Source organism: Lampris incognitus, chromosome 21 (assembly GCF_029633865.1).
Source record: "Lampris incognitus isolate fLamInc1 chromosome 21, fLamInc1.hap2, whole genome shotgun sequence".
Taxonomy (NCBI): domain Eukaryota; kingdom Metazoa; phylum Chordata; class Actinopteri; order Lampriformes; family Lampridae; genus Lampris; species Lampris incognitus.
In genome coordinates, this window is record NC_079231.1 from 11,688,020 (window position 1) to 11,711,309 (window position 23,290).

General features: G+C 43.9%; 2 protein-coding genes across 2 annotated transcripts; both read left to right on the top strand.

The window, feature by feature from the left end:
* Positions 1–283: 283 nt before the first annotated feature.
* mylz3 (myosin, light polypeptide 3, skeletal muscle) lies at positions 284–5,717 on the top strand. Its single transcript, XM_056301605.1, has 6 exons — positions 284–350; positions 1,061–1,118; positions 3,211–3,354; positions 4,300–4,470; positions 4,606–4,683; positions 5,163–5,717. Exons 1-6 carry the CDS (start codon positions 348–350, stop codon positions 5,189–5,191), a joined length of 483 nt encoding a protein of 160 aa, XP_056157580.1. The 5' UTR covers positions 284–347; the 3' UTR covers positions 5,192–5,717.
* A 4,365-nt stretch (positions 5,718–10,082) lies between these two features.
* Positions 10,083–22,702, top strand: acadl (acyl-CoA dehydrogenase long chain). Its single transcript, XM_056301606.1, has 11 exons — positions 10,083–10,212; positions 10,849–11,028; positions 12,380–12,517; positions 14,112–14,276; positions 14,615–14,681; positions 14,929–15,093; positions 16,275–16,376; positions 16,467–16,580; positions 17,801–17,928; positions 19,268–19,354; positions 19,934–22,702. The coding sequence occupies exons 1-11, from the start codon at positions 10,136–10,138 to the stop codon at positions 20,025–20,027; spliced, it is 1,317 nt and encodes a 438-aa protein (XP_056157581.1). The 5' UTR covers positions 10,083–10,135; the 3' UTR covers positions 20,028–22,702.
* Positions 22,703–23,290: the final 588 nt, after the last annotated feature.

The following is a 23,290-nucleotide window of genomic DNA, read 5'->3' on the forward strand; positions in this document are numbered from 1 at the left end:
GATAACTTTGCATCGTATGTCAATCACAATGTCGCTGTTGTGTTAAAGGGGCTTTGATTAATCTCAGGATAAGCATTGTAAACTCGGCGTTGGCCAGGCAGTCTGGAAACACTTCCTTGGTGAACTATAAATAGCCCCGTCCCCTTCTAGAGGCCTGCAGCTCGCTTGCCCTAAGAAAGTGAAAGATGGTCCTGAGTGTCACCTGATCCTCCTCATTAGCATATGTGACATCACGAGCCCCGGATAAATAAGAGGGGGCCCCGAGCCGTGGCTCAGGACCACTCTCTCTTGGGACTCCAGCTTCTCTTCTCCTTTCTTTCCGCTCCTCCATCTCCTACTCTTCCATAATGGTGTGTACAAAGTGTTGTTGAGGACGTAGTCGTTTTAGGGGTGGGGGCGGTACCGGTGGAGTTAATTTTTTGAGACGTCGTCGCCCTTCTTAGCATCGGTTTGGATACCAGCCCAGAAAAAAATGGCCCTAAATTTTGTCTTTCAACTCCATCGCCGAGATCGTGTTTGCATGGAGACGGAGGATGGCACGTCTTACCATTTCTCTGTAAAGTGATCTGTGGTTTAACCCCGTGACTCTGGATGCTCAGTCCAGTGTTTGGGTCGGTAGTTTACTTTGGGCTCAGGACCGCCATGTTGGAATATATCCACACCTCCATCCTTCACATCTGTGGGGGCTCAAATCTGCATGCATGGAGTTTATCCATTTGATTTGTCCTCTAGCCTCCATAGCCTCTAGCCATGTGCTGTAGCCTCCACAGACCGTCCGTAGTGATGGCATGTGCGAAGGAGACAGGTTCTGGCTTTAACTCGTCTAACAAATGACCCGGTCTTGATGACTGGGTCATTTGTTAGATGTGGACTGTGTTCTCCGTGTTACTGGCCAGTCGTTCAGTTCGTTCTCTTTTTTTCTTGTTCATGTGTGTGTGTGTGTGTGTGTGTGTGTGTGTGTGTGTGTGTGTGTGTGTGTGCGCGCGCGCGTGTGTGTGCGCGCGTGTGTGTGCGCGCGTGCGTGCGCGTGCGTGCGTGTGTGTGTGTGTGTGTGTGACAGGCCGAGGAGGCTGCACCCGCCGCTGCCCCCACTGAGTTCTCAGCGGACCAGATTGAGGGTAAGTGTGGACCAGAACATCTCACACACTCCTCCTCGGACCGCATGTGTAATGTGATAAACCACCTTCCCAGAATTGTTTTCTCTTGCCTTTCCTCGCCGTCATTCAGTTTAATATAACCTAGAGCGGCAAAAACATCTTCATTCTGTTTTTCCAAACTACCCAGTTCCTCCTCAGTCGGGGGCATTTCAACATTCAATACCACCCGACCCTCAACAGAGGCCCTAAATAGCTGAAATCGAAGGTCGTGTTAACGACTAAACGGGAGGGAATGCCATGAAAGGGGTCCAGCATGAGGAATGCCATTCTGGGTCCTTGTCCAGCTGTCATGGGGATTTAGGTCCCATCTATTCTAAGCTGGCCGGCCTTGTCTTGCACGGCACGGTGGTCTTACAGTGGCGAGGTGTAAATCCCCAGGCTGGTCTTTAAGACGCAGCCCGGTGGCGTTGCCTTACATCAGGAATCCCGACTTGGTGCTCCTGTCACACCGCCAACACCGACCTGCTGCTCCCTGCTGAAAGACGCGTCCTTTAGGAAGGAGTCTGTCCCACAGGGTGTGTTGTGGCAGTGTCGCTTTGGACATCTGCAAGATAGTAGTGATGTAGAGATAGTAAAAATAAGATAGTAAAGATGGTAATGATGAGAAAACCTTTGTCGTATTGCACTTTTCATTCACAGTGCAGCTGGAAGTGCCTCAGAATAACAGAATTTACCGTGTGGAAGTGGATAAAACAAAGTGCATGGCACTGGAAGGATATCGTCAAGTAACATAGAAAGATAAAAACAAGCAAATGAAAGAAGACAGACAAACTGTCTCTCAAATTAAACCATTTAGTAGTCGCCTGAAACGGCTTGCAGGTCCCATCTGGTCCTCAGATAGTTAAAACGTTATGTCCCCCACATGTCATAATAGCATGGGTCCACACAATGCTGTCTTTACATGTGGACATTTTCAGACACCGTTCTCATTCCTCTTTTTATAACTGATGGACGGTCCAGATAGATTTTGCTCGAGATATATATATGTATATGTATATATATATATATATAAAGAGAGAGAGCGAGAGATAGCTATAGATATGAATGTATATGTATATACATAAAATAGAAAATGCTGTTTCGGCACACCATGCTGCTTTTTGCGAGCGGCGTGCCAGAGGAATGTGCAGGAGGAGGTTTGGGATTACACAGTAGTCAGCATTCTTACCTTCAACCCCAGTGGGCCCCAGGGGGCTTGGGGGGGGGGGGTCCTGCCCCTATATGGCCCGGGTGACTGTCTCAAGGTAGATCATTTGCCCCTGCCACCCACCCAGAATAGGACTAAATGCCACCCAAATGCAAGCGAAGCGTGTTCTGGAGATACAGCTGTTTCCCTCCCTTGTGTTCGGAAATCACATAAGGGCATTAATCTGCCATCAGATCACCTTCCATAGACTTCCTGCCAGGACCCACAGACACAGAGGGGCTTTGCCCCGGCTGGGGTCACTGCCTTGGCCAACAGGCTGCAGCTGTCGCTCCCAATAATCCGCGGACAATGAAGGAAGAATGTGGCGTTCACCGAGTCTGATCCTCTGACATGACGTGACGCCAGATCACCCCCGCCATGCTGAACCTAGAGCCTTCATAAAAACAGACTGTGGGTGTAGAAAACACACAACCGCTCAAATCAGGGCGGAAAACAATGTCAACACATCACTCTTGATGACAATGATTCATGTTTTATTGAGCAGAAGGGATGGACATGTCTTATGTAGATGGACATGTCTTATGTATATGTCTTATGTATATGATGATATGTCTTATGTATATGATGATATGTCTTATGTATATGTATATATCTTATGTATATGATGTATATGTCTTATGTATATGATTTATGTCTTATTCATTACCCATTATGTTGGCTTTATTTTTCAGTGCACCTTGCATCAACATCAGCACATATAAACACTTTAATATCGTCTGCATCTGTGTCAAGAAATGTGACTGCAGTGACTCAACTCTCTCTCTCTCTCTCTCTCTCTCTCTCTCTCTCTCTCTCTCTCTCTCTCTCTCTCTCTCTCTCTCTCTCTATGTCTCTCTCTCTTTCCAGACTTCAAGGAGGCTTTCGGTCTCTTCGACAGAGTTGGTGACAACCAGGTGGCCTACAGCCAGGTGGCCGACATCATGCGTGCCCTGGGTCAGAACCCCACCAACAAGGACGTTAAGAAGATCCTGGGTGACCCATCCGCCGACGGTCAGTCCACCAAAATACACACACACACACACACGCACACTTTGAAGCAGATAAACAAAAAGCTCATAAATCATGAGACTATACACAGTAACAAATTATAATTTGGAGACATAGTATGTTTATACCAGTAAACTATGCCAGTGTAGCAGTTCTCATTTACTTTTTTGCTAAAATATTATAATAATAAAATAAGATGTGTTACATGCAGTGAACAAATTCATTGTAAGAATACAATGTTAAATAAAATGGCTTTCATACTTTCTAATATACTATATTGCTAATATACTACTAACCGTATACTGTACTATTAATATACTATATTACTAATATACTGTACTATTAATATACTATATTACTAATATACTAGTAATAGTATACTCTACTATTAATATAGTAGATTACTAGTATCCTACTAATGGTATACTGTACTATTAATATACTAGATTAATAATATACTACTAATAGTATACTTACTATTAATATACTAGATTACTAGTATACTACTAATAGTATACAGTACTGTTAATATGCTAGTACTAATACAAATGTTATACTTGTATACTATACTTTACTATATACTATGCTATTATACTATTAAAGTATTCTAATTTGCCAAAACTGAAACAAAACACTGATAAAACTAGATGTGTAACGTGATTAAGCTAGAAGTGTAAAGTGAGAATTATCATTAATAAAACCAATAGGAAGACACATAAAGGGCCAAGGAATTTAATAGTGGCGATAGAAAGGGTTAAAAACATGATGCTAGGTGTAATTACAGAGTAGATCTGTCCTGTGTTTATTCTATTTGTCTGCCATTTTTTATCTTACGTTGGTGTGTTGAGCACTGCGCCAAACCAGATTCCTCACATGTACCTGGCACATGACGGGTGAAGGGTTCTGACGTTGCCGCTCCCCTGTGTCATTTCTAAATAAATAAAACAGATATGGCCAACAAGAGGTTGAACTTTGACGCTTTCCTGCCCATGCTGAAGACCGTGGACACAATCCAGAAGGGAACCTACGACGACTACGTTGAGGGTCTGCGCGTCTTCGACAAGGAGGGCAACGGCACCGTCATGGGCGCTGAGCTGCGCATCGTGCTGTCCACCCTGGGTGAGGTTCACGCTCACTAACAAGACCCAGATATATACAGTTACACGCTAACACAACCGGCTCTTAAAAATAGAGTCCGCTCCAGTGTGTGTGTGTATCTTTGTTTCTGACATATGGCTCCTTGTGCACCTCCAGGAGAGAAGATGACCGAGCCAGAGATTGACGCCCTTATGACCGGCCAGGAGGACGAGAACGGCAGCGTGCACTATGAGGGTGAGATTTCTATTTCCTGTCAGCTGCAACTGTCCATGATATGCTCTCCTTTTTTTTCCTTTTAGTTATTGATTTTACTACATATAAAGATCGATATGTTAGTTTGAAGTGGAGAACAAGATGATGTTTGGGCAGAGGGTCAAACTGATGATGACAGTTCACTGATCATCCAATCCGATCAGCGTATTAGATGATGTCATTTATTAGTAGAAATTGATCGTTATCATCAGTCTGTGAACTTTAACTTAATGTGAAATGCATTTGTTGTAGTTAATGTGCCGTGAAAAATACAGTTTTGATTGACTCGTTGGTTAGTCACACTGTGAACATGTAATTTTTGGATTAAGCCTCAACCCATTTCATATACCTACTGCCTGATAACTGTTAAGATGATAGATATGCAGCTTGACTTATCTCTCTCTCTCTCTCTCTCTCTCTCTCTCTCTCTCTCTCTCTCTCTCTCTCTCTCTCTCTCTCAGCTTTCGTCAAACACATCATGTCTGTGTAAGAGGCCACAACAGGAGTGTTGAGGAGGCTGTAATGCGGCTGCAGACCGCCGGACAGTGTCTGACCATCACACTGTTTCAAAGACCAACTTAGGAAAGACAAGGACAATGTACAAGGGATGTTGAAGCCGCTCCACCTCTTCTTTTTTTTCCTATTTTTTTTCCTTTTCTTTTTTTTTGCTCAATTTCATCTCCAATCCTCCTCTCTCTCTTTCTCTCTGTGGACATCACTGACACCTCTTGGTTGTTGACCCCCCCCCTGTCTGGCCTCTTATCCCCCCCGGGGCGTGTCTCCACCCTCCACGTGGGGTGAGAAAGGGGGGAGAAGGGGTGACCGCTCATTAAGTGAGGGTTGATCCCTCTGTCCCACCCACCACCTCATCCAGTCACACCATCACTGGCCCAGCAACGCCGAAGGCGCTGGAGTATGGTCGTGGATTCGCCGCCAAAGAACCCCCCCCCCCTTTCCACTCGAAAAGTTTTATTTATTTTCACTGTCTCATTTCAGAATAAACTTTTCAAAAAGTACATCCCACCGGGTCTGATTCTTGGTCAGTTATTGTCCTTTCGAATGTGTACATTTATTGATGTGATAAACAAATGTAAAGTATCCAGAAGAGATGGATCTCATACAGTAAAATACTGAGCTAGCATCACGCTGGCAGATGAAACCAATGACACACATTCAGCACACTTCACATTTTTCCTTCAGCAGCCTTCAGTTTAATTTCTCTGGAGTTTAACCGTCACTTATTTAAATCTGATAACGTCAAAATGAACCAACGATTTATGTTTAATTTATAGACATGATCTCTGGTTTTGCCAATCCCTACTTCGTGCTCTGATATTAAATGTAAAATATGTATTCATCAGAGACCTTGCTGCACCACAACTCATCCATTTTTAGCATGAGTCCAGTTAACATTGAACCCCTAATCCTAGCATTATTAGCATCATGTGACCATTCAGTTTCACAACCAGTTTGGTGGTTTGAATGTCCAGAAATTGAGCTTTGATTGCAGTCTGATGCGCTGTGCCACAAAGCTATTGTATTGAAATGGTGCATCTTGAACAGTGGACACATTTTTTATTTATCAGTTTGTCAAAATGGAATAAACTGTCATAAAAAAAATTTCTATCCATCACAATGTTTCATTTGGTCGGTTTCTGTTGTTCTGGGTAACGCTACCTCCTTGGTGGCTCAGTTGAGTTGTAGTGTCCCTCAAGGCTCAGTTCTTGGCCCCCTTCTCTTTTCTATATACAGTGGTGCTTGAAAGTTTGTGAACCCTTTAGCATGTTATATATTTCTGCATAAATATGACCTAAAACATCATCAGATTTTCACACAAGTCCTAAAAGTAGAGAAAGAGAACCCAATTAAACAAATGAGACAAAATATTATACTTGGTAATTTATTTATTTAGGAAAATGATCCAATATTACATATCTGTGAGTGGCAAAAGTATGTGAACCTGTAGGATTAGCAGTTAATCTGAAGGTGAAATTAGAGTCAGGTGTTTTCAATCAATGGGATGATAGTCGTTTGTGAGTGGGCGCCCTGTTTTTTTTTAAAGAACAGGGATCTATCAAAGTCTGATCTTCACAACACATGTTTGTGGAAGCGTATCATGGCAAGAACAAAGGTGATTTCATCAGGTTGGAAAAGGTTAAAAAACCATCTCTAAAGAGTTTGGACTCCACCAATCCACAGTCAGACAGATTGTGTACAAATGGAGGAAATTCAAGACCATTGTTACCCTCCCCAGCAGTGGTCGACCATCAAAGATCACTCCAAGAGCAAGGCGTGTAATAGTCGGCCAGGTCACAAAGGAACCCAGGATAACTTCTAAACAACTAAAGGCCTCTCTCACATTGGTTAATATTAATGTTCATGAGTCCACCATCAGGAGAACACTGAACATCAATGGGGTGCATGGCAGGGTTACAAGGAGAAAGCCACTGCTCTCCAAAAAGAACATTGCTGCCCGTCTGCAGTTTGCTAAAGATCACGTGGACAAGCCAGAAGGCTATTGGAAAAAATGTTTTGTGGACAGATGAGACCAAAATATATCTTTTTGGTTTAAATGAGAAGCGTTATGTTTGAAGAAAGGAAAACACTGCATTCCAGCATAAGAACCTTACCCCATCTGTGAAACATGGTGGTGGTGGTATCATGGTTTGGGCCTGTTTTGCTGCATCTGGGCCAGGACGGCTTGCAATCATTGATGGAACAATGAATTCTGAATTATACCAGCGAATTCTTAAGGGAAATGTCAGGACATCTGTCCGTGAACTGACTCTCAAGAGAACGTGGGTCATACAGCAAGACAACGACCCTAAGCGCACACGTTGTTCTATCAAAGAATGGTTAAAGGAGAATAAAGTTAATGTTTTGGAATGGCCAAGTCAAAGTCCTGACCTTAATCCAATCGACATGTTGTGGAAGGACCTGAAACGAGCAGTTCATGTGAGGAAACCCACCAACATCCCAGAGTTGAAGCTGTTCTGTACGGAGGAATGGGCTAAAATTCCTCCAAGCCGATGTGCAGCACTGATCAACAGTTACCAGAAAAGTTTAGTTGCAGTTATTGCTGCACAGGGGGTCACACCAGATACTGAACGCAAAGGTTCACATACTTTTGCCACTCACAGGTATGTAATATTGGATCATTTTCCTCAATAAATAAATGACCAAGTATAATATTTTTGTCTCATTTGTTTAACTGGGTTCTCTTCATCTACTTTTAGGACTTGTGTGAAAATCTGATGATGTTTTAGGTCATATTTATGCAGAAACATAAAAAATTCTAAAGGTTTCACAAACTTTCAAGCACCACTGTACATGCTGCCCCTCGGTCAGGTCATTCAAAATCATGATGTGCTGTACCATTTCTATACTGATGACACTCAGTTACACCATCCATCCATCCATTATCCAAACCGCTTGTGCTGCTCTCAGAGTCGCGGGGATGCTGGGGCCTATCCCATTCCATTAAAATCAACAGGTCCTAGTGCCTTAGCAAATTTCACAACTTGCCTCTCTGACATTAAATCCTGGATGTTCGAAAATATCCTCAAATTTAATGATGATAAATCTGAGGTTATTCTGTTCGGTCCCGAAAATTCCATCAGCCCTTTTGTTACTAATCTTGCTGGTCTGTCAGATAGTCCCTAAGCAGGCTGCTAGGAATCTTTTTTTTTGTATACATTTATTTCTAGTTTTTCCCCTTATCCCACCTGATTAACCCAATGGCGTATGGTCGGAACGTTTGTCGAATAACTCCCCTGTCACACGTTTCCACAGGAAGGAGATAGTCAGAACACCGGCTTTCTTCAAACTCGTGCCGGCGGTTCTCTCTCTATTCCACGCTGAAATCTCCTCGCGTGGGTTGCGTTACCATCAGGCCGCCAAGGCGACGGAGGGAGAAGGCTCTTGGTTGCTTGGCTGCAGGCGGTCGGATGGGTCAGAGGGGTCGCTGGAGTACGACGAGTCCCCCAATACTACACCGATCTACACCCACTGTCGCTCGGGTAAGGGTGGCCTAATGAATGCCTTACCCCGCGGACGCTCTGGCCGTGACCGGTTACGGCGAGTCTGGGATACGAACCTCCCGGCCGCGTGACGAGCGGACTGCGGGAACGGCGGTTTATCCCGCTCGGCCGTCAGAGCGGCCCTGGCTGACAGGAATCTTGGGGTAATATTCGATGCTAACCTCGGTTTTAGATAATTAAATCAAACATATTGTTCAGTCGTGCTTTCTCCAGCTCAAGCTAATTTCCAAAATTAGGTCATTTTTATCAATTGCCGATCTGAAAAAAGTTGTACATGCTTTTATCTTTTCTCTTTTCTGTAATGCACTTTATTCTGGTATCAGTGTAAACTACTGATGCTTAACGGGTCTGACCTTTTAGCCGAGCGGTTAGTGATGTCGCCTTGTGGTGCAGTACAACCCGTCTCGAATCCCACACCGGGCAAGAAAATAACCGGTTACATTATTATTAATAATTCTTACTTCTTTCAAAGTCAGAAAGGAAAACCCCACAAAACATCTGTTCCGTAATGCAGTGAAGTATGCCATGTAGTTTCATGTAGTTGTTTAAAGCCACATCAAGTTATTTGTGGGGGTTTATTCCCTGTAACACAGCTGTCAAACACAACTTGTTTAATGATTTAAAAACTCACAGAAAGTCATTTTATTTGTCTTCATATTCAGTGTACAGTGTCAGTGACAGTGTGTCGTGTATGTCATGGTACAGCATATGTTCTGTTCTGATGCAGGATGCGTCAAAAGGTTACTCTGCAGCAGCCACCGTCACAAGTCCAACTCTGAGATATTTCAGACCTAGCAACTGTAGTTTTCTTCCATTATCAAGAAGATTTTTTTTATGAAAACGCCGTTTTTCTGATGAAAGACTACATTTTTGTTTCATTATCCCTGGTTGTGGTATTTTTTTATTTTTTATTTTTGTTTGGTTGCAGTATGAACGTTGGGCAGAAAATGGGAGAAATGATGCAGGGTTTATGGTGCGCGCTATATGGAAACAGTGGAGAAAAGACGCCACCCTGTGGCGTTATTGGAAAGTGTAAAGCTTATCAATCTGTCGTCGCTCACCACTGTTGTTGTGAAGTGTGAAAATAAACTTAACATCTCGTCCTGGACGAAAATAAATCACTTCTCAAGTTTCACCAGTTTTCTCCCTTTTTAATGATTTCCTGTAATTAAATGCTTTTGCACACAAAGGAAAAAAAGTGTCGCTGTAATTCACCGATCCATCCTCCGGCCCAGTAAGTGGCGCTAATGCGCTAGAAAGTTATTTCTCATTTGTGATAAAGTGGATAATCAGTAGTAGAAGAAAGGGAAGCGGATTTGGCGGTGTTGTGTGAGCGGTAGCGGGTGCGGTAGCGGCGGGGGCGGTGTGTACAGCGCTGAGCAGGGAGAGGAGACATGTTTGTTCAGAGAACCGTCAGAATTTGTTTATCTGCTGCCAGAAATGGACAAGTTGTGTCTGCAGGACGATCCAGGTTCGTTTATCAGTCTACGGTAGTTCGGATTTCTGTCTTCTTATTTTTTGTTGGAATTTGACAACGCCATTTTATTCTTCTATATTCAGTCTTACTCTAAGTGATTCCAGTGCTTACAGAACTTGCTTTTATCAAAAGTAAAATGATCAGTTTGAAGGCAAAAAAAGTCATTAAAAAAATAAAGTTAAGTCAGTGTCAGTTTGTCGGGTCGAGTTTTTAAAATGACTCCTCTTCAAAGTGGGCCACAGTGACCTTTAACCCAATTATGTTGTGACGTCCGCCAGGTAGGGGGGGTGTGTGTGTGTGTGTGTGTGTGTGTGTGTGAGAGAGAGAGAGAGAGAGAGAGAGAGAGAGAGAGGTATATATATATATTTATCTATCTATATCTTATCTATTCCAGAGTAATAAAATAGAAGGCTATGAATCAAAATAAAATACTCTTAAGTGGAACAGACAAGAAGCTGTAATTGGTCAACCGCACATTGCCAGTTAGTGTTTACTTAAAGACATATCTTTTTAATATCTTTTCTTTATAACCTGACCGGTAGAAATTAGAATTGAAACAGAAATCAAGTTTCCATGCTTTGACTTTAAATCTTAGGGGGGATATTGAATTTCTTTATCTTCATTTGTCAGACTACAGCACAGCCAGGCTCCCACGCATGTGGACGGTTCCCATCCTGCCCGTCAAGAGACGTCCAACGCCAAGAACCTGATGGATATCGGGACGCGGCGCATCTTCACTGAGGACCATGACCTCTTCAGACAGAACGTACGCCGCTTCTTCCAGGAGGAGGTGGTGCCCCACCACAAGGAGTACGTACTGCAGACCTCCAGGAGGTTTCCACGGGCTTCCCAGCAAAATGATGAATCATTTCATGCCAATATGTTTTAAAGAGCTCACGTTATTCTTTTTGGGTTTTTCCCCTGTCCTTAGTGTGTTATATAGCTGGGAGGTGCATGTAAAATGTCTGCGGAGTTACAAAACCCAAAGTCCACGCCAAAGTCATTCTGTCTGACAGAAAACACCAACCCTGAACTGCCTGAAGTGCCTCATTTGTAGTCCAGCTTTTTCTTCCATTACTCATCTGTGTCACTATGTAACACAATTTCATAATGCCAGCCTACCAGCTAGTTTGGCCCACCCTTAATCAAAGCTGGGTAGCCCAGAAGCGGGAAGCTTCAAATAAGAAGTGGAAGCTGGTGTCGTGCAAAGATATGTATCCCCTGATATGAAGTGTACCCCTGGCCGCTCCAAGGGTCATAGCGACAAATGTAGAGATCAAATTGTTTTGACCCTGGTACCATTTGATTCAGCTGAAAATGCTGAACATACATTATATGAACATGTATAACATGTGTATATTTGTTTCAAAATTTGGGAATGAAGACACCTTTAAAATGCTTGCAGAGCAAGACATTTTTGTGGGGATCTGCTAGCAAATGGCTCTATTTCTGTGTTCGATCCCACAATTTGAAACAAACATGTTATACATAAAAAATGTTCAGTGTTTTCTGCTGAATTGAATGGTACCGCTCTAAGCGGTTGGCCCATCACAACAGAGTGGGCCTGGTTCAGAGGAAACAGCAGGTTGGAGGGGGGGGGGGGTGCGGAAGCCAAAATGGCCCGTTTCAAGCTACGTGAGCATGAGGTGCTGCACACACAGCCTGCACAGCTGTACATTCCTATTTACAAACATTCAAATGTTTGTAAATCGGCCACAAAAATGAATATATTAAACTGGGATATGGCATAATAAGGGCTCTTTAATTTTCATGAGAAGGTTTTCCGTTTAATTTGAAAGGGTGACTTATTATGATAATGATTTACACAAGTCTTTTCCTTCAGTCGACAGTTATGACGGTCATTAGTAAATCAACATGAATATCTTCCCATATGAAGTTTTCCTGGATAAAATCCCCACAAAATAGGCATGTATGAACTAATGTGTGTCTTTTTGGGGGTTCTTGAAATGAAAACGTTTCATGACCCCTGCAGGACACTATAGCTTCATGTTAAAGGCATGATATCCAGTTAACTACCAAGAATTCAGGTCTTGCATTTTGTTGGTGAAGCTGTGTGAATTAAAAGCCATCTTAGGGGAACCGTCTGCTCCCTAAACAAACCTTCTCCATCGTTAACCTCTGTTTTAATTTCCGGTCCCAGGTGGGAGAAGGCCGGTCAGGTGAGCAGGGAAGTGTGGGAGAAGGCCGGAGTGCAAGGCCTGCTGGGAGTTTTCACTCCGGAGGAGCACGGCGGCATTGGGGGAGACCTGATGTCTGCTGCCATCGTTTGGGAAGAACAGTGAGTTTTCCTTAACATGCATTTATTTGATAGAATATTTCTGAAAAGTATTTTCCATTAGGAAGCATGAAAGGTACACAAAACAACAAAAGTTCAAAGGATGTGTGAACTTAATTTTAGGTTAATGTGTTTAGATAGATCAAGTTTATTAGTATAGGCCTCACAGCTCCATTATCAGAGGGCATTACATTCCCATGGTGGGAAACTGGTAGAAATGACGACAATCTTTTTCCTTAGACCTTGACTGAAATGAAGTAAAACTCCAGAGAAAAAAGTTTTTGGAAAAAATTTGAAAGTGACACTCAGGAAGAGTGTCAGAGGAGGGATCTCTCTCCAGGACAGAGCTGGCTGAGCTAATAAGCGGCCTTTGCGGTGGCATAGGGCCCTGTGGCCAGCAGACGGGCCCTGGGGGCAAGTGTCACACAAAAAAAACAAACATAAAAGAATAAACTTAAAAGAAATACACCTTTCTATATTAAGCATCATAATAAGCACAGTAGTTATTCATTGAGTTGTTTATTATGGCAAGTCAGCTGCCCTGGTAGCTGAGGTTCAGGTGTCAGGTGATCCTTTTGAATGACTGGTGTTGGCCCACCTGAAGAATGTCCCAAGACACTTGCTGGACCCCCTGCAGTTTGCCTACCGGGCAAACAGGTAAGTGGATGGTGCAGTCAACATGGGACTGCACGACATCTCGCAACACCTTGACTGCCCAGCGAGCGACATATGCAAGGATCCTGTTTGTGGACTTGGGCTCGGCATCCAACACCATCATTCAAGAAATCCTCTTCTCCAAACTCTCCCAGCTCACTGTATCACCGCCATCTGTCAATGGATCACCAGCTTCCTGACAGGCAGGAAACAGCAGCTGAAGCTGAGGGAATTTACTTATGGTATACTGGTAGTCAACAGTGGTGCTGGCCAGGGCTTTACCCTCTCCCACTGCTCTTCTCCCTCCACACCAATGACTGCACCTACAAGGACACAGCTGTTAAACAGCTGTTGTGGACGACACTATGGTCATCGAACTCAGCCAGGATGGTGTTGAGTTTGCATATCGGCGAGAGGTTGAGCAGCTGGTACTCTGGTGAAGTCAGAACAACTTGAAGCTGAACATGCTCAAAACTGTGGAGATGACAGTGGAGTTCAGGAGACACCTCTCAGCACGGCTCCCCCTCACAATATCCAACAGCCCTGTGTCAACCGTGGAGACCTTCAAGTTTCCGGGGACTACCATATCCAAAGACCTGAAGTGGGAGACCAACATCAACTCCATCCTCAAAAAAGCCCAGCAGAGAATGTTCTTTTTGCGGCAGTTGAGGAAATTTGGCCTGCCACATGAGCTGTTGAGCCAGTTCTGCACCACAGTCACTGAGTTTGTCCTGTGCACATCCATTATGGTCTGTTTCAGAGCAGCAACAAAACAGGATAGGAACAGACTGCAGCAAACAGTAAGGGCAGCAGACAAAAATCATTGGCGCTCCCCTGCATGTTAACATAGCTCTAGTTTCTTTCAGATCTAAAGTGACCTCATAGAAACTCAGAGAATGAAATATTTCTTTGCAGCGTGTAAAAGTTTTACGTTGTTTCTCAGGATGTACTCCAACTGCTCTGGTCCAGGCTTTGCGCTGCACTCAGAAATCGTCATGCCTTACATCAGCAACTACGGCACCACAGAACAGATCCAGCACTTCATCCCCCGCATGGCCGCCGGGAAATGCATCGGTGCCATCGCCATGACAGAACCGGGAGCGGGCAGGTACGAGATCCATCATAGAAGAATGCACCACATGTAGTTGATAATCAGTTTGTGGTTATGATTCTGTGTCACAGAGGTGAAGTGCTGTTATAGAAACCAAGCAAGTGTGGACTTGGTGAATTTGCCCTCACTTGACTTGTTCTATATGTGTTCAGTGGGCATGAGGCTTATCAGGCAGCATTTGACTAAAGAACTGGAAGCAGTTCATAGTAGGAGGAAAAACTGTGGTCCATTTGAGAGGAACTTGAAGAATGCTGAACACTGAGTTACTCATTCTTACATTGTACTTGAAATGGTTAGATATTTTTTGTTATCCTTTGTCTCATTTTGACCCCCAGTGACCTCCAAGGTGTAAGGACATATGCCAAGAAAGACGGCAGTGACTGGATTCTTAACGGCAACAAGGTACAGCAAAACAAACAAAACAAAAAAGCAATTGTCCAAGTCATCCAAACGATCTCTAAACATAAGGGACAAGGGACATTCAGGTTTGGTTAATTAGTCTTTATTATGAGAGGCTGATAAAGACAGTGAATATATAGGGTGTATTGTTTGATTAATGCAGCCACAGTCATTTTTTATGTACCCATGTGGTTGAGCTGCCAGGATATTTGGGAGACTTACTGTTCTCTCTTCAATCTCGTCTCTCGAGGTTTTTATCACCAACGGCTGGATGAGCGACCTGGTCATCGTGGTGACCGTGACCAACCGGGAGGCGAAGGCGGCAGCTCACGGCATCAGTCTGTTCCTGGTGGAGGACGGCATGAAAGGCTTCCACAAAGGACGCAAGCTGGAGAAAATTGGCCTGAAGGCACAGGTAGTACTATGCATGAAGGCTTTCCAGTCATATTTGGAATGAGTTTCTGGTCTTTATCAGCAACCAGGAACAATTTATTGTCATTTCTATCATGTGCTTGCATACACAAAAGAAACGAAATTTCACTTCTCCCAGCCCACAGCAGTGCAACACAAAAGATAAAAACACATATCTAGAATTTCCCAAAATGACGCCACCAAAAGCACACAAAAACAGAGAACAAAGCAAAAAAATAAAAAATAAAAAATAAAACAAAACACACAGTTAACAACACAGTCCATTCAGTGCCACAGTCCAAAAAATTCCACTGTCCAGGAGAACGAACGCCAGCCAGGAGGACTGTCGGAACTGCTGGTCTGCATGGGCTAGCAGTTAGCTTAGCCTGCCCCGCTTCCCCGTCCTGTCAGACCGCCCTCGGTGCTTCCTCTTCAGGCGCAGTTCCAGGCAGGGCCGTGGTCCTTGGGTGCACAGGACACAGCAGACCAGGCTCCCTCAGCCGATCCAACGCCAGCTCTCCCAGCCAGACGCCCTCAACACACCTCAGTGTTTCCTCTCGGCTGCAGCTCCGGGCAGGGCCGTTGTCCCTGGGACAACAGGATGCAGTGGACCAAGCTCTCTCAGCCGATCCAACATCAGCTCCCCCAGCCATTAAACGAAAAAAATCGACGATAAAAAAAACCCAAAAAAACACAATGACACAAACTTACACGCAGACGTAGACATGGACAAAGACACTGCGTAGTCGGTACTGGGTGAGGCCGCCGCAAACATAAGTTCGCGTTGCCATCTTCCTACTTTATGTTGCTACAACAAAGACCTGTAGTACTCATGCTGTCATACATTATTATTGGAGCAGCTGGAATATTTGGGTACATCTGGGTAGTACAGCTGACCATTGCGCTCCTTCATAAGGATTATCTTAATGTCTGTGATCTTGTAATTTAAATTTATTCTACTTTTGCAATCACTTTGAGCTCGGACAGATGTGTTAATGAGTTAAAATGTAACAGAATTATGGGCATTTCAATTACTGTTCAAAATTTGCTCACATTTCACATTTCCATCACACACATGCTTTGGTGCTGAGAGTCCTAAATGCAGCCAGTATGGGCATTACAGTTTGTATTTTGTGTTTGACTGTAAGTTATCGTTAATTTAGCTGCTTCATCACTTCCCATCAGGACACGGCAGAGCTGTTCTTCGAGGACGTGCGTCTGCCGGCCAATGCTCTGCTGGGAGAGGTCAACAAGGGCTTTTACTACCTCATGAATGAGCTGCCGCAGGTGAGAGAAATACAGGAGTGAGAAGACTTGATGGTATTTCCACTCAGTAAACCGGATGGCTGACTGGTTATTTTGTGGGTTCCTACGCAGGAGCGTCTGCTGATCGCCGACATGGCCATCGCCAGCTGTGAGTTCATGTTTGAGGAGACCAGGAGCTACGTGTTGCAGCGGAAGGCGTTCGGAAAAACCATTGCTAACCTGCAGGTCTGAACAGCACCCAATGGCCCTTATCTGTCAGTTTTCTCTGCGTTTGTATAAATTCAGACTTTTTTATAGATTATTTCCCAGCAAGAGTCATGTCAAATGAACTTTAATCTTTGCTGCTGTCATCAAGAAAGCACCAAAAGTAAAAACACTGCTGGTTATAGATGCAAAATTTATAAAATTACAGCATGGATCGCTTGTTCGAATCCCCATGTGACCCCAACTTGGTTGAGCGTCCCTACAGACACAATTGGCTGTGTCTGTGGGTGGGAAGCCGTATGTGGGTATGTGTCCTGGTCGCTGCACTGGCGCCTCCTCTGCTTGGTCGGGGTGCCTGTTCGGGGGTGGGGACTGGGGGGAATAGCGTGATCCTCCCATGTGCTACGTCCCCCTGGTGAAACTCCTCACTGTCAGGTGAAAAGAAGCAGCTGGTGACTCCACATGTATGGGAGGAGGCATGTGGTAGTCTGCAGCCCTTCCCAGAACAGCGGAGGGGGTGGAACAGAGACCGGGACGGCTCAGAAGAGTGGGGTAATTGGCCAAGTTACAATTGGGGAGAAAAAGAGGGAAAAAATCAAAAAAGACAAAAAATGACAGCACATTTAACTTTCTATCTATAAGAATATAGATAGAAAGTTGAATCATCTTTATGATGCTGAACTGGTGAAGTGCTGATGGTACTACAGTACAAAAAAAAATCAAAACTTGTCATTTCATTTGTTACTCAGCCTAAAACCCCTATTTTTTCATAACCAGAAAGGAAAACCTTCCAGTGATATGCTATAACTTCAGTTGTTTAACACAAAACTACTTTTCTGAGATTTTTTTTTTTGGTCCCTTTGCGTCCAGATGGTTTTAAAGAGGTGGGCCATATTTTAAACATATATCTATATATCTTCATTCAAGACAAAGGCAGGTTGGAGACAAGTCACATAGCTTCCAGTTTTATTTTCCTTTAACTTGTTGAAGAAAAATAAAATGTCCATCCTTCATTTATGATCAAATGCTTTTCGTGTCTGTATTTTTTGTAGTGGAGTGATCTGGTGTCCCAGTCACTGCATCAGTTTAGCCTTTCTAGCCAGTCAGCATCCTCAAAATAAGTGAAAACACTCGGTTCTGTTTATTCTACTCTTTATTTTATTCTGCTCAACAGTGACTAATGATTGATGCTTGAATCCGTGCAGCACTTGACGTCTGAATCTCGTCTTCTTATTTTCAAGACGGTGCAACACAAACTAGCGGAGCTGAAGACGGACATCTGTGTTGGCCGGGCCTTCGTGGACAGCTGTCTGCAGCTCCACGCCAGCAAACGGCTGGACTCCTCCACTGCCTCCATGGCCAAGTTCTGGTGAGGACACAGCCTTCACGTCCACCAACCACCAGTGGTCATGTAGTTTTACTGGATGCAGTGTTCTGGTGCTGTGCATATCAAGTCATGTGGGTCCTGTGTGCTCAGTAAAACCAGCTAGCCGATGCTCTTTGTCTAGACTCCCGAGTAGGTTTAAGATGGTGAGTTTTCAGTATCAACGGTCATGTTTACATCCAAACATTCAGCAAAGTTTAGTTTAAGGATTTTATTCAACCCCTTGTGTGCAGATCATCAACATCGTCAACAGTTCAGTTGATGATTCTACATTATTTCTCTTTGTCATTATTTTTTCTCCCCCTCTTTGTTTTCCCCAATTGCATCCAGCCAATTACCCCACTCTTCCGAGCCATCCCGGTCGCTGCTCCACCCCCTCTGCTGATCTGGGGAGGGCTGCAGACTACCACATGTCTCCTCCGATACATGTGGAGTCACCAGCCGCTTCTTTTCACCTGACAGTGAGGAGTTTCATCAGGGGGATGTAGCGTGTGGGAGGATCACGCTATTCCCCCTCTCCCCCGAACAGGCGCCCCAACCGACCAGAGCAGGCGCTAGAGCAGTGACTAGGACACATACCCACATCCGGCTTCCCACCCACAGACACGGCCAATTGTGTCTGTAGGGATGCCTGACCAAGCCAGAGGTAACGGGGATTTGAACCTGCGATTCTCGTGTTGGTAGGCAACGGAATTAGACCGCCACGCCACCTGGACGCCTCTTCTTGGATGCCCCTTCTCTTCATCATTCTGTCCTCCTCCAAGCTTTTTCATGACGTTTGGGACTTTTTTTTTTTTTTTGGACACTAAGTAACTTCCAAATTGGCATAAAGATAATACGATGGAAACACGGTTATTCTGACGGACAAATTGACAGGATGCGTGGTTGTTGATCGACACCGTCTGGTCAAACTCTGTTACAGAGCGGTCTCTTGTAATGGCATGGCACTCTGAACCGCCGGTGCTCCTGTCCAATTCAAGGTGGCGCCCGGTCGGTTTCTATGCTGTGTCGTTCCTTCCTGTAACATCCGTACCCTGTTGCTGTTATTGAGCACCATCCTCCCATTTCCATTCCCCCTATAAAGGATAATAATAATGATGATGATATTAGTAATATTGTTAATTATGGATATAATATTGATAACTGAGATTACACACATCAATGTCGATATTCTGCTGTAATATCTTATGTTGGATGTGTTTCATAGGAGCACCACATCACATCACATCACATCACATCACATATATGGGCAAAGTTACTTGGCAGTTAAAAACAGATCTGCACTTTGATTCTGGTTTATTATTCATCTTGTCCATTCCCCCAGGGCATCGGACCTCCAGAACAAGGTGGCCACCCAGTGTCTGCAGCTCCACGGAGGCTGGGGATACATGTGGGAATACCCCATCGCCAAGTGAGTGACACTAGCGGGCACTAGAGATTTGGACCGGGATCTCTGGTATACCATGAGCCATGCAGAGCCATGTGCATCCAGGTTCACACTCCACAAGCTTCGTTGAGATTTAACTAAAATCTCGTCAGTCAGATCCTGTGTGTGAGTTGGTGCATGTCAACAGGGCATGGTTAGGAGAAACCAGGATAAAACCTAATGCATATGTGGACAGTAGCCAGGATACTAAAGCATGGAAACACCTTTTCCAGCTTATTGTTGTTGTCTTTTCTTATTTGGTCTGTGCAAGCTCTTTTTTGCAAGGTATTATGGGTAATTTTTGCCATAATTTCAGCATGGCAGCAAACCACAGGGGTGCTGTGTTGCCCTTCATTGGAAAGACCAAGAAACAGAATCGTGTCATTAATGACGATGATCGTCAAAAGTCAATAATTTAAAAAAAAAGACATTGAAATGTTTCTCAAGGTTCAATAAAGAAGCAGGTGGGAAACAGGTTTGATGCAAGCAGGTAATGGTGCAATGCTCTGTGTCTCTCCCTCTCTCTCTCCCCCCGTCTGGTTCTCTCTGTCTCTCACCTTCCAGGGCGTTCGTTGACTCTCGTATCCAGCCCATTTACGGAGGCACCAACGAGATCATGAAGGAGCTGATCGCTCGCAGCATCATCAGCCAGAAATAAGAGGTGGATCTTTATTCACAGTGGAGGGTTGACCTGGGGGGGGGGGGGGGGGGGGCATCTGGTTTTCCCTCAGGTCCCCATTTAGTCTTCTCACATTGATCTGGAAAGTCTGAAAATACATTGGAACACAAGTTCGAACATTTCCAGGTCTTGAGAATGAGAGAATCCCTGGGGGAAAAGTGGGAAAATGTCAGACATTTCTTACACACGTGAATGATTGTTGTGCAGCAAACGCCGGGTGTGTGGGTGTGCTGGGTTGATATTACTTCTGTATGAAATAACTGTTAGTGCTTCATGTCTTCAGGCATGCTGAATAATTCAGGTAAGAAACTCACAGAAAGGTGAATCGGTTCATCTGGACACAAGGTTTATTGAGAGAATCGTTTCATCATCATTTAAGTGACCTCTTCAGTCTCACCTGACTGCAGGTGTCCCCACCCTTATAAACAATACAGTGACTGCAGGTGTCCCCACCCTTATTAACAATACAGTGACTGCAGGTGTCCCCACCCTTATAAACAATACGGTGACTGCAGGTGTCCCCACCCTTATAAACAATAGAGTGACTGCAGGTACCCCTAACCCTTATAAACAATACAGTGACTGCAGGTACCCCTAACCCTTATAAACAATACAGTGACTGCAGGTACCCCCACCCTTATAAACAATACAGTGACTGCACGTGTCCCCACCCTTATAAACAATACAGTGACTGCAGCTACCCCCACCCTTATAAACAATACAGTGACTGTGTAGCGAATTCGGGAGGCAACCACAGGAACTGCCGTGGCCGGGGCACGAACCCATATCGCCCGCACATAGAGTATGTCACTAATACATAGAGTATGTCACTAATACATAGAGTATGTCACTAATACATAGAGTGCATAATAAATAAACGTTGTGTCCAGATGAACTGATCCAACTTTCTGTCTACTAGCGCTGAGGCAGGGAATTGGATCTTACTGCCGTCATAACCTCAGAGTCAATACAGCTGGCTGAAAATGTATTTCTGTTTTTAAACTTCAGCGAAATCCATGAAAAATTGTACTTGGCACTAATGGTGTATTTTTAGGTGCGAAGCAACTCATAAACCTGAAGAGAAACTGAAAAACTCAAATCACAGTCACTAATCTGTTAGAGCGATCCATGTAAGCAGGACTCTGAAGTTAAAATGAGCTTAGCATGTCTTGAAAATGAAAACAAAAAGAAGAAAAACATTTAGCGATTTTAAGAATGTAAAAATAAACACAGCGTTCAGCTCTTTTCAGTCCTCCCCGGACGGATCGTACCATTTTTCCTCAGTTGTTGGCTGCCAGCAGTACTTCAGTGAAATGTGCCTTGATTTTCATCGTATTTACTGAACATATCTAGAAGCAGTCTTGAGCAGATCCATTCAGTAATGGCATCTTTTGACACTGTGTCCTTGTTGTAATTTCACACTCGGTGGTAATATGTATGTTCTGTATATGAAGTTGCTGAAGACGTGCGTGTGTCAGATTTGTTGGTCAAATCCATTCGCCTTTTTCTTTTTGTAGTTCAGCATTGAATGTGTTTTTCATTCTCCTGCTAATTATCAAGACCGTCCATTTGAACACACAGATCACTGTGCTGGCCAAACATTACATGTGTCTCGGTTTGCCTAACTTTTGCTATAGGCACTATGTCACCAGTAAATATTCCTAGACCTCTTTTAGATTCCATTTCAGTCTTTTGTGATGTTTATTTCTTCTCTGTAGAGAATAAAGAAGTTATAATATTTGAAGTTATAAGTTGGTTAGCGCTGGTTAGCGCTGTCGCCTGACAGCAAGAAGGTCCTGGGTTCGAACCCCGGGGTTGTCCAACCTTGGGAGTCATCCCAGGTCGTCCTCAGTGTGGAGTTTGCATGTTCTCCCCGTGCCTACGGTGGGTTTTCTCCGGGTGCTCCGGTTTCCCCCACCATCAAAAAGACATGCATGTTAGGGTTAATACTCCTGTCTGTGTCCCTGACCGAGGCATGGCAAGAAGAACTGAGTTAGTCCCCGGGTGCTGCATGGCGGCTGCCCACTGCTCCTAGCTACACAGCTAGGATGGGTTAATGCAGAGCATAATTTCTCCACGGGGATCAATAAAGTATATCAAAATAAAAAAAAAAGGCTGTGTTCATGGCTGCTTCTTTTTTATTTTTTATTTGGGGGGATGCAGTTTTCAGTTTCTGCCAGGAGGGGGCAGTGAAAGCAAACAAAGCGGAAGTATAAAATGACGTTATTCACAAAGTGAACGTTGTGACGGTGTGTAGTGGAATAACTAATAACTACATAGATAAAGAGAAAACTCAACAGAAAGTGTGCAGAAAATCAGAAACAGACATCCAGACATGAAAGAAGAGAAATGAAAAGTAGAAGAAGTTGCATTCATGCCTTCAAATAAATTTTTCATATTTGATTTGGTATTTATTTTCATTTCACATTTACTTATTTAGCAGATGCGGTTTTTTCAAAGCTATTAATAAGTCAATAATTGACATAAATCCATGAGTCAGTGTACGTACTTACAATTTAGAGTACTAAACAGCCATGATGAAAGTATGCAAGTAAGAATACTTCATTACAGCACTTCAGGATCTTTTGGACGTATCTGTACTTTACTAGACTGTTTACATTTTTTGGTGACTTGTACTTAACTATTTTCTAAATAAAATGTCTACTTTTACTCTTCTACAAGCTTCCTTATTGGAGTAACGGTAGACTTTGTATTCAGATGTGCAGTGTCTGAAAGTAAACGTTGTGTCAGCGGGAAAGATAGGTGTTTTATTTTGAAAATATTGGAGAGTAAAGCGTTCAAATAAACAAGAGATACACCCAAAAAAACACACTTAAAGTACAGAAACAAAGTATTTTTACTTCATTATCTCTGCCCCCTCCTCCCCACGTCCCCTCTTTTAAGCCTCCTACATTTATCTTGTTTATCCTTCTATCTGTCTATCCTATCTATCTATCTATCTATCTATCTATCTATCTATCTATCTATCTATCTATCTATCTATCTATCTATCTATCTTCGGTCCATGTCCACCCCTACATAATAACGTCTCACTTCATTTTTCTCCCTCACTTGTCACCCCCCCTCCTCTCTTCCCCTCTCTCCCTTTCCCTCTCCCCCTGTTTTTGCGGCTGCGCATCTACACATCCTTCCCCTGCTTTCGCCGCCTCTTTTTTTCTATCCTCTTCCCTTGCTTGCCTCAGCAACAGCCACGCCCCTGCTCCTCGCCGCGGAGTGCTGTC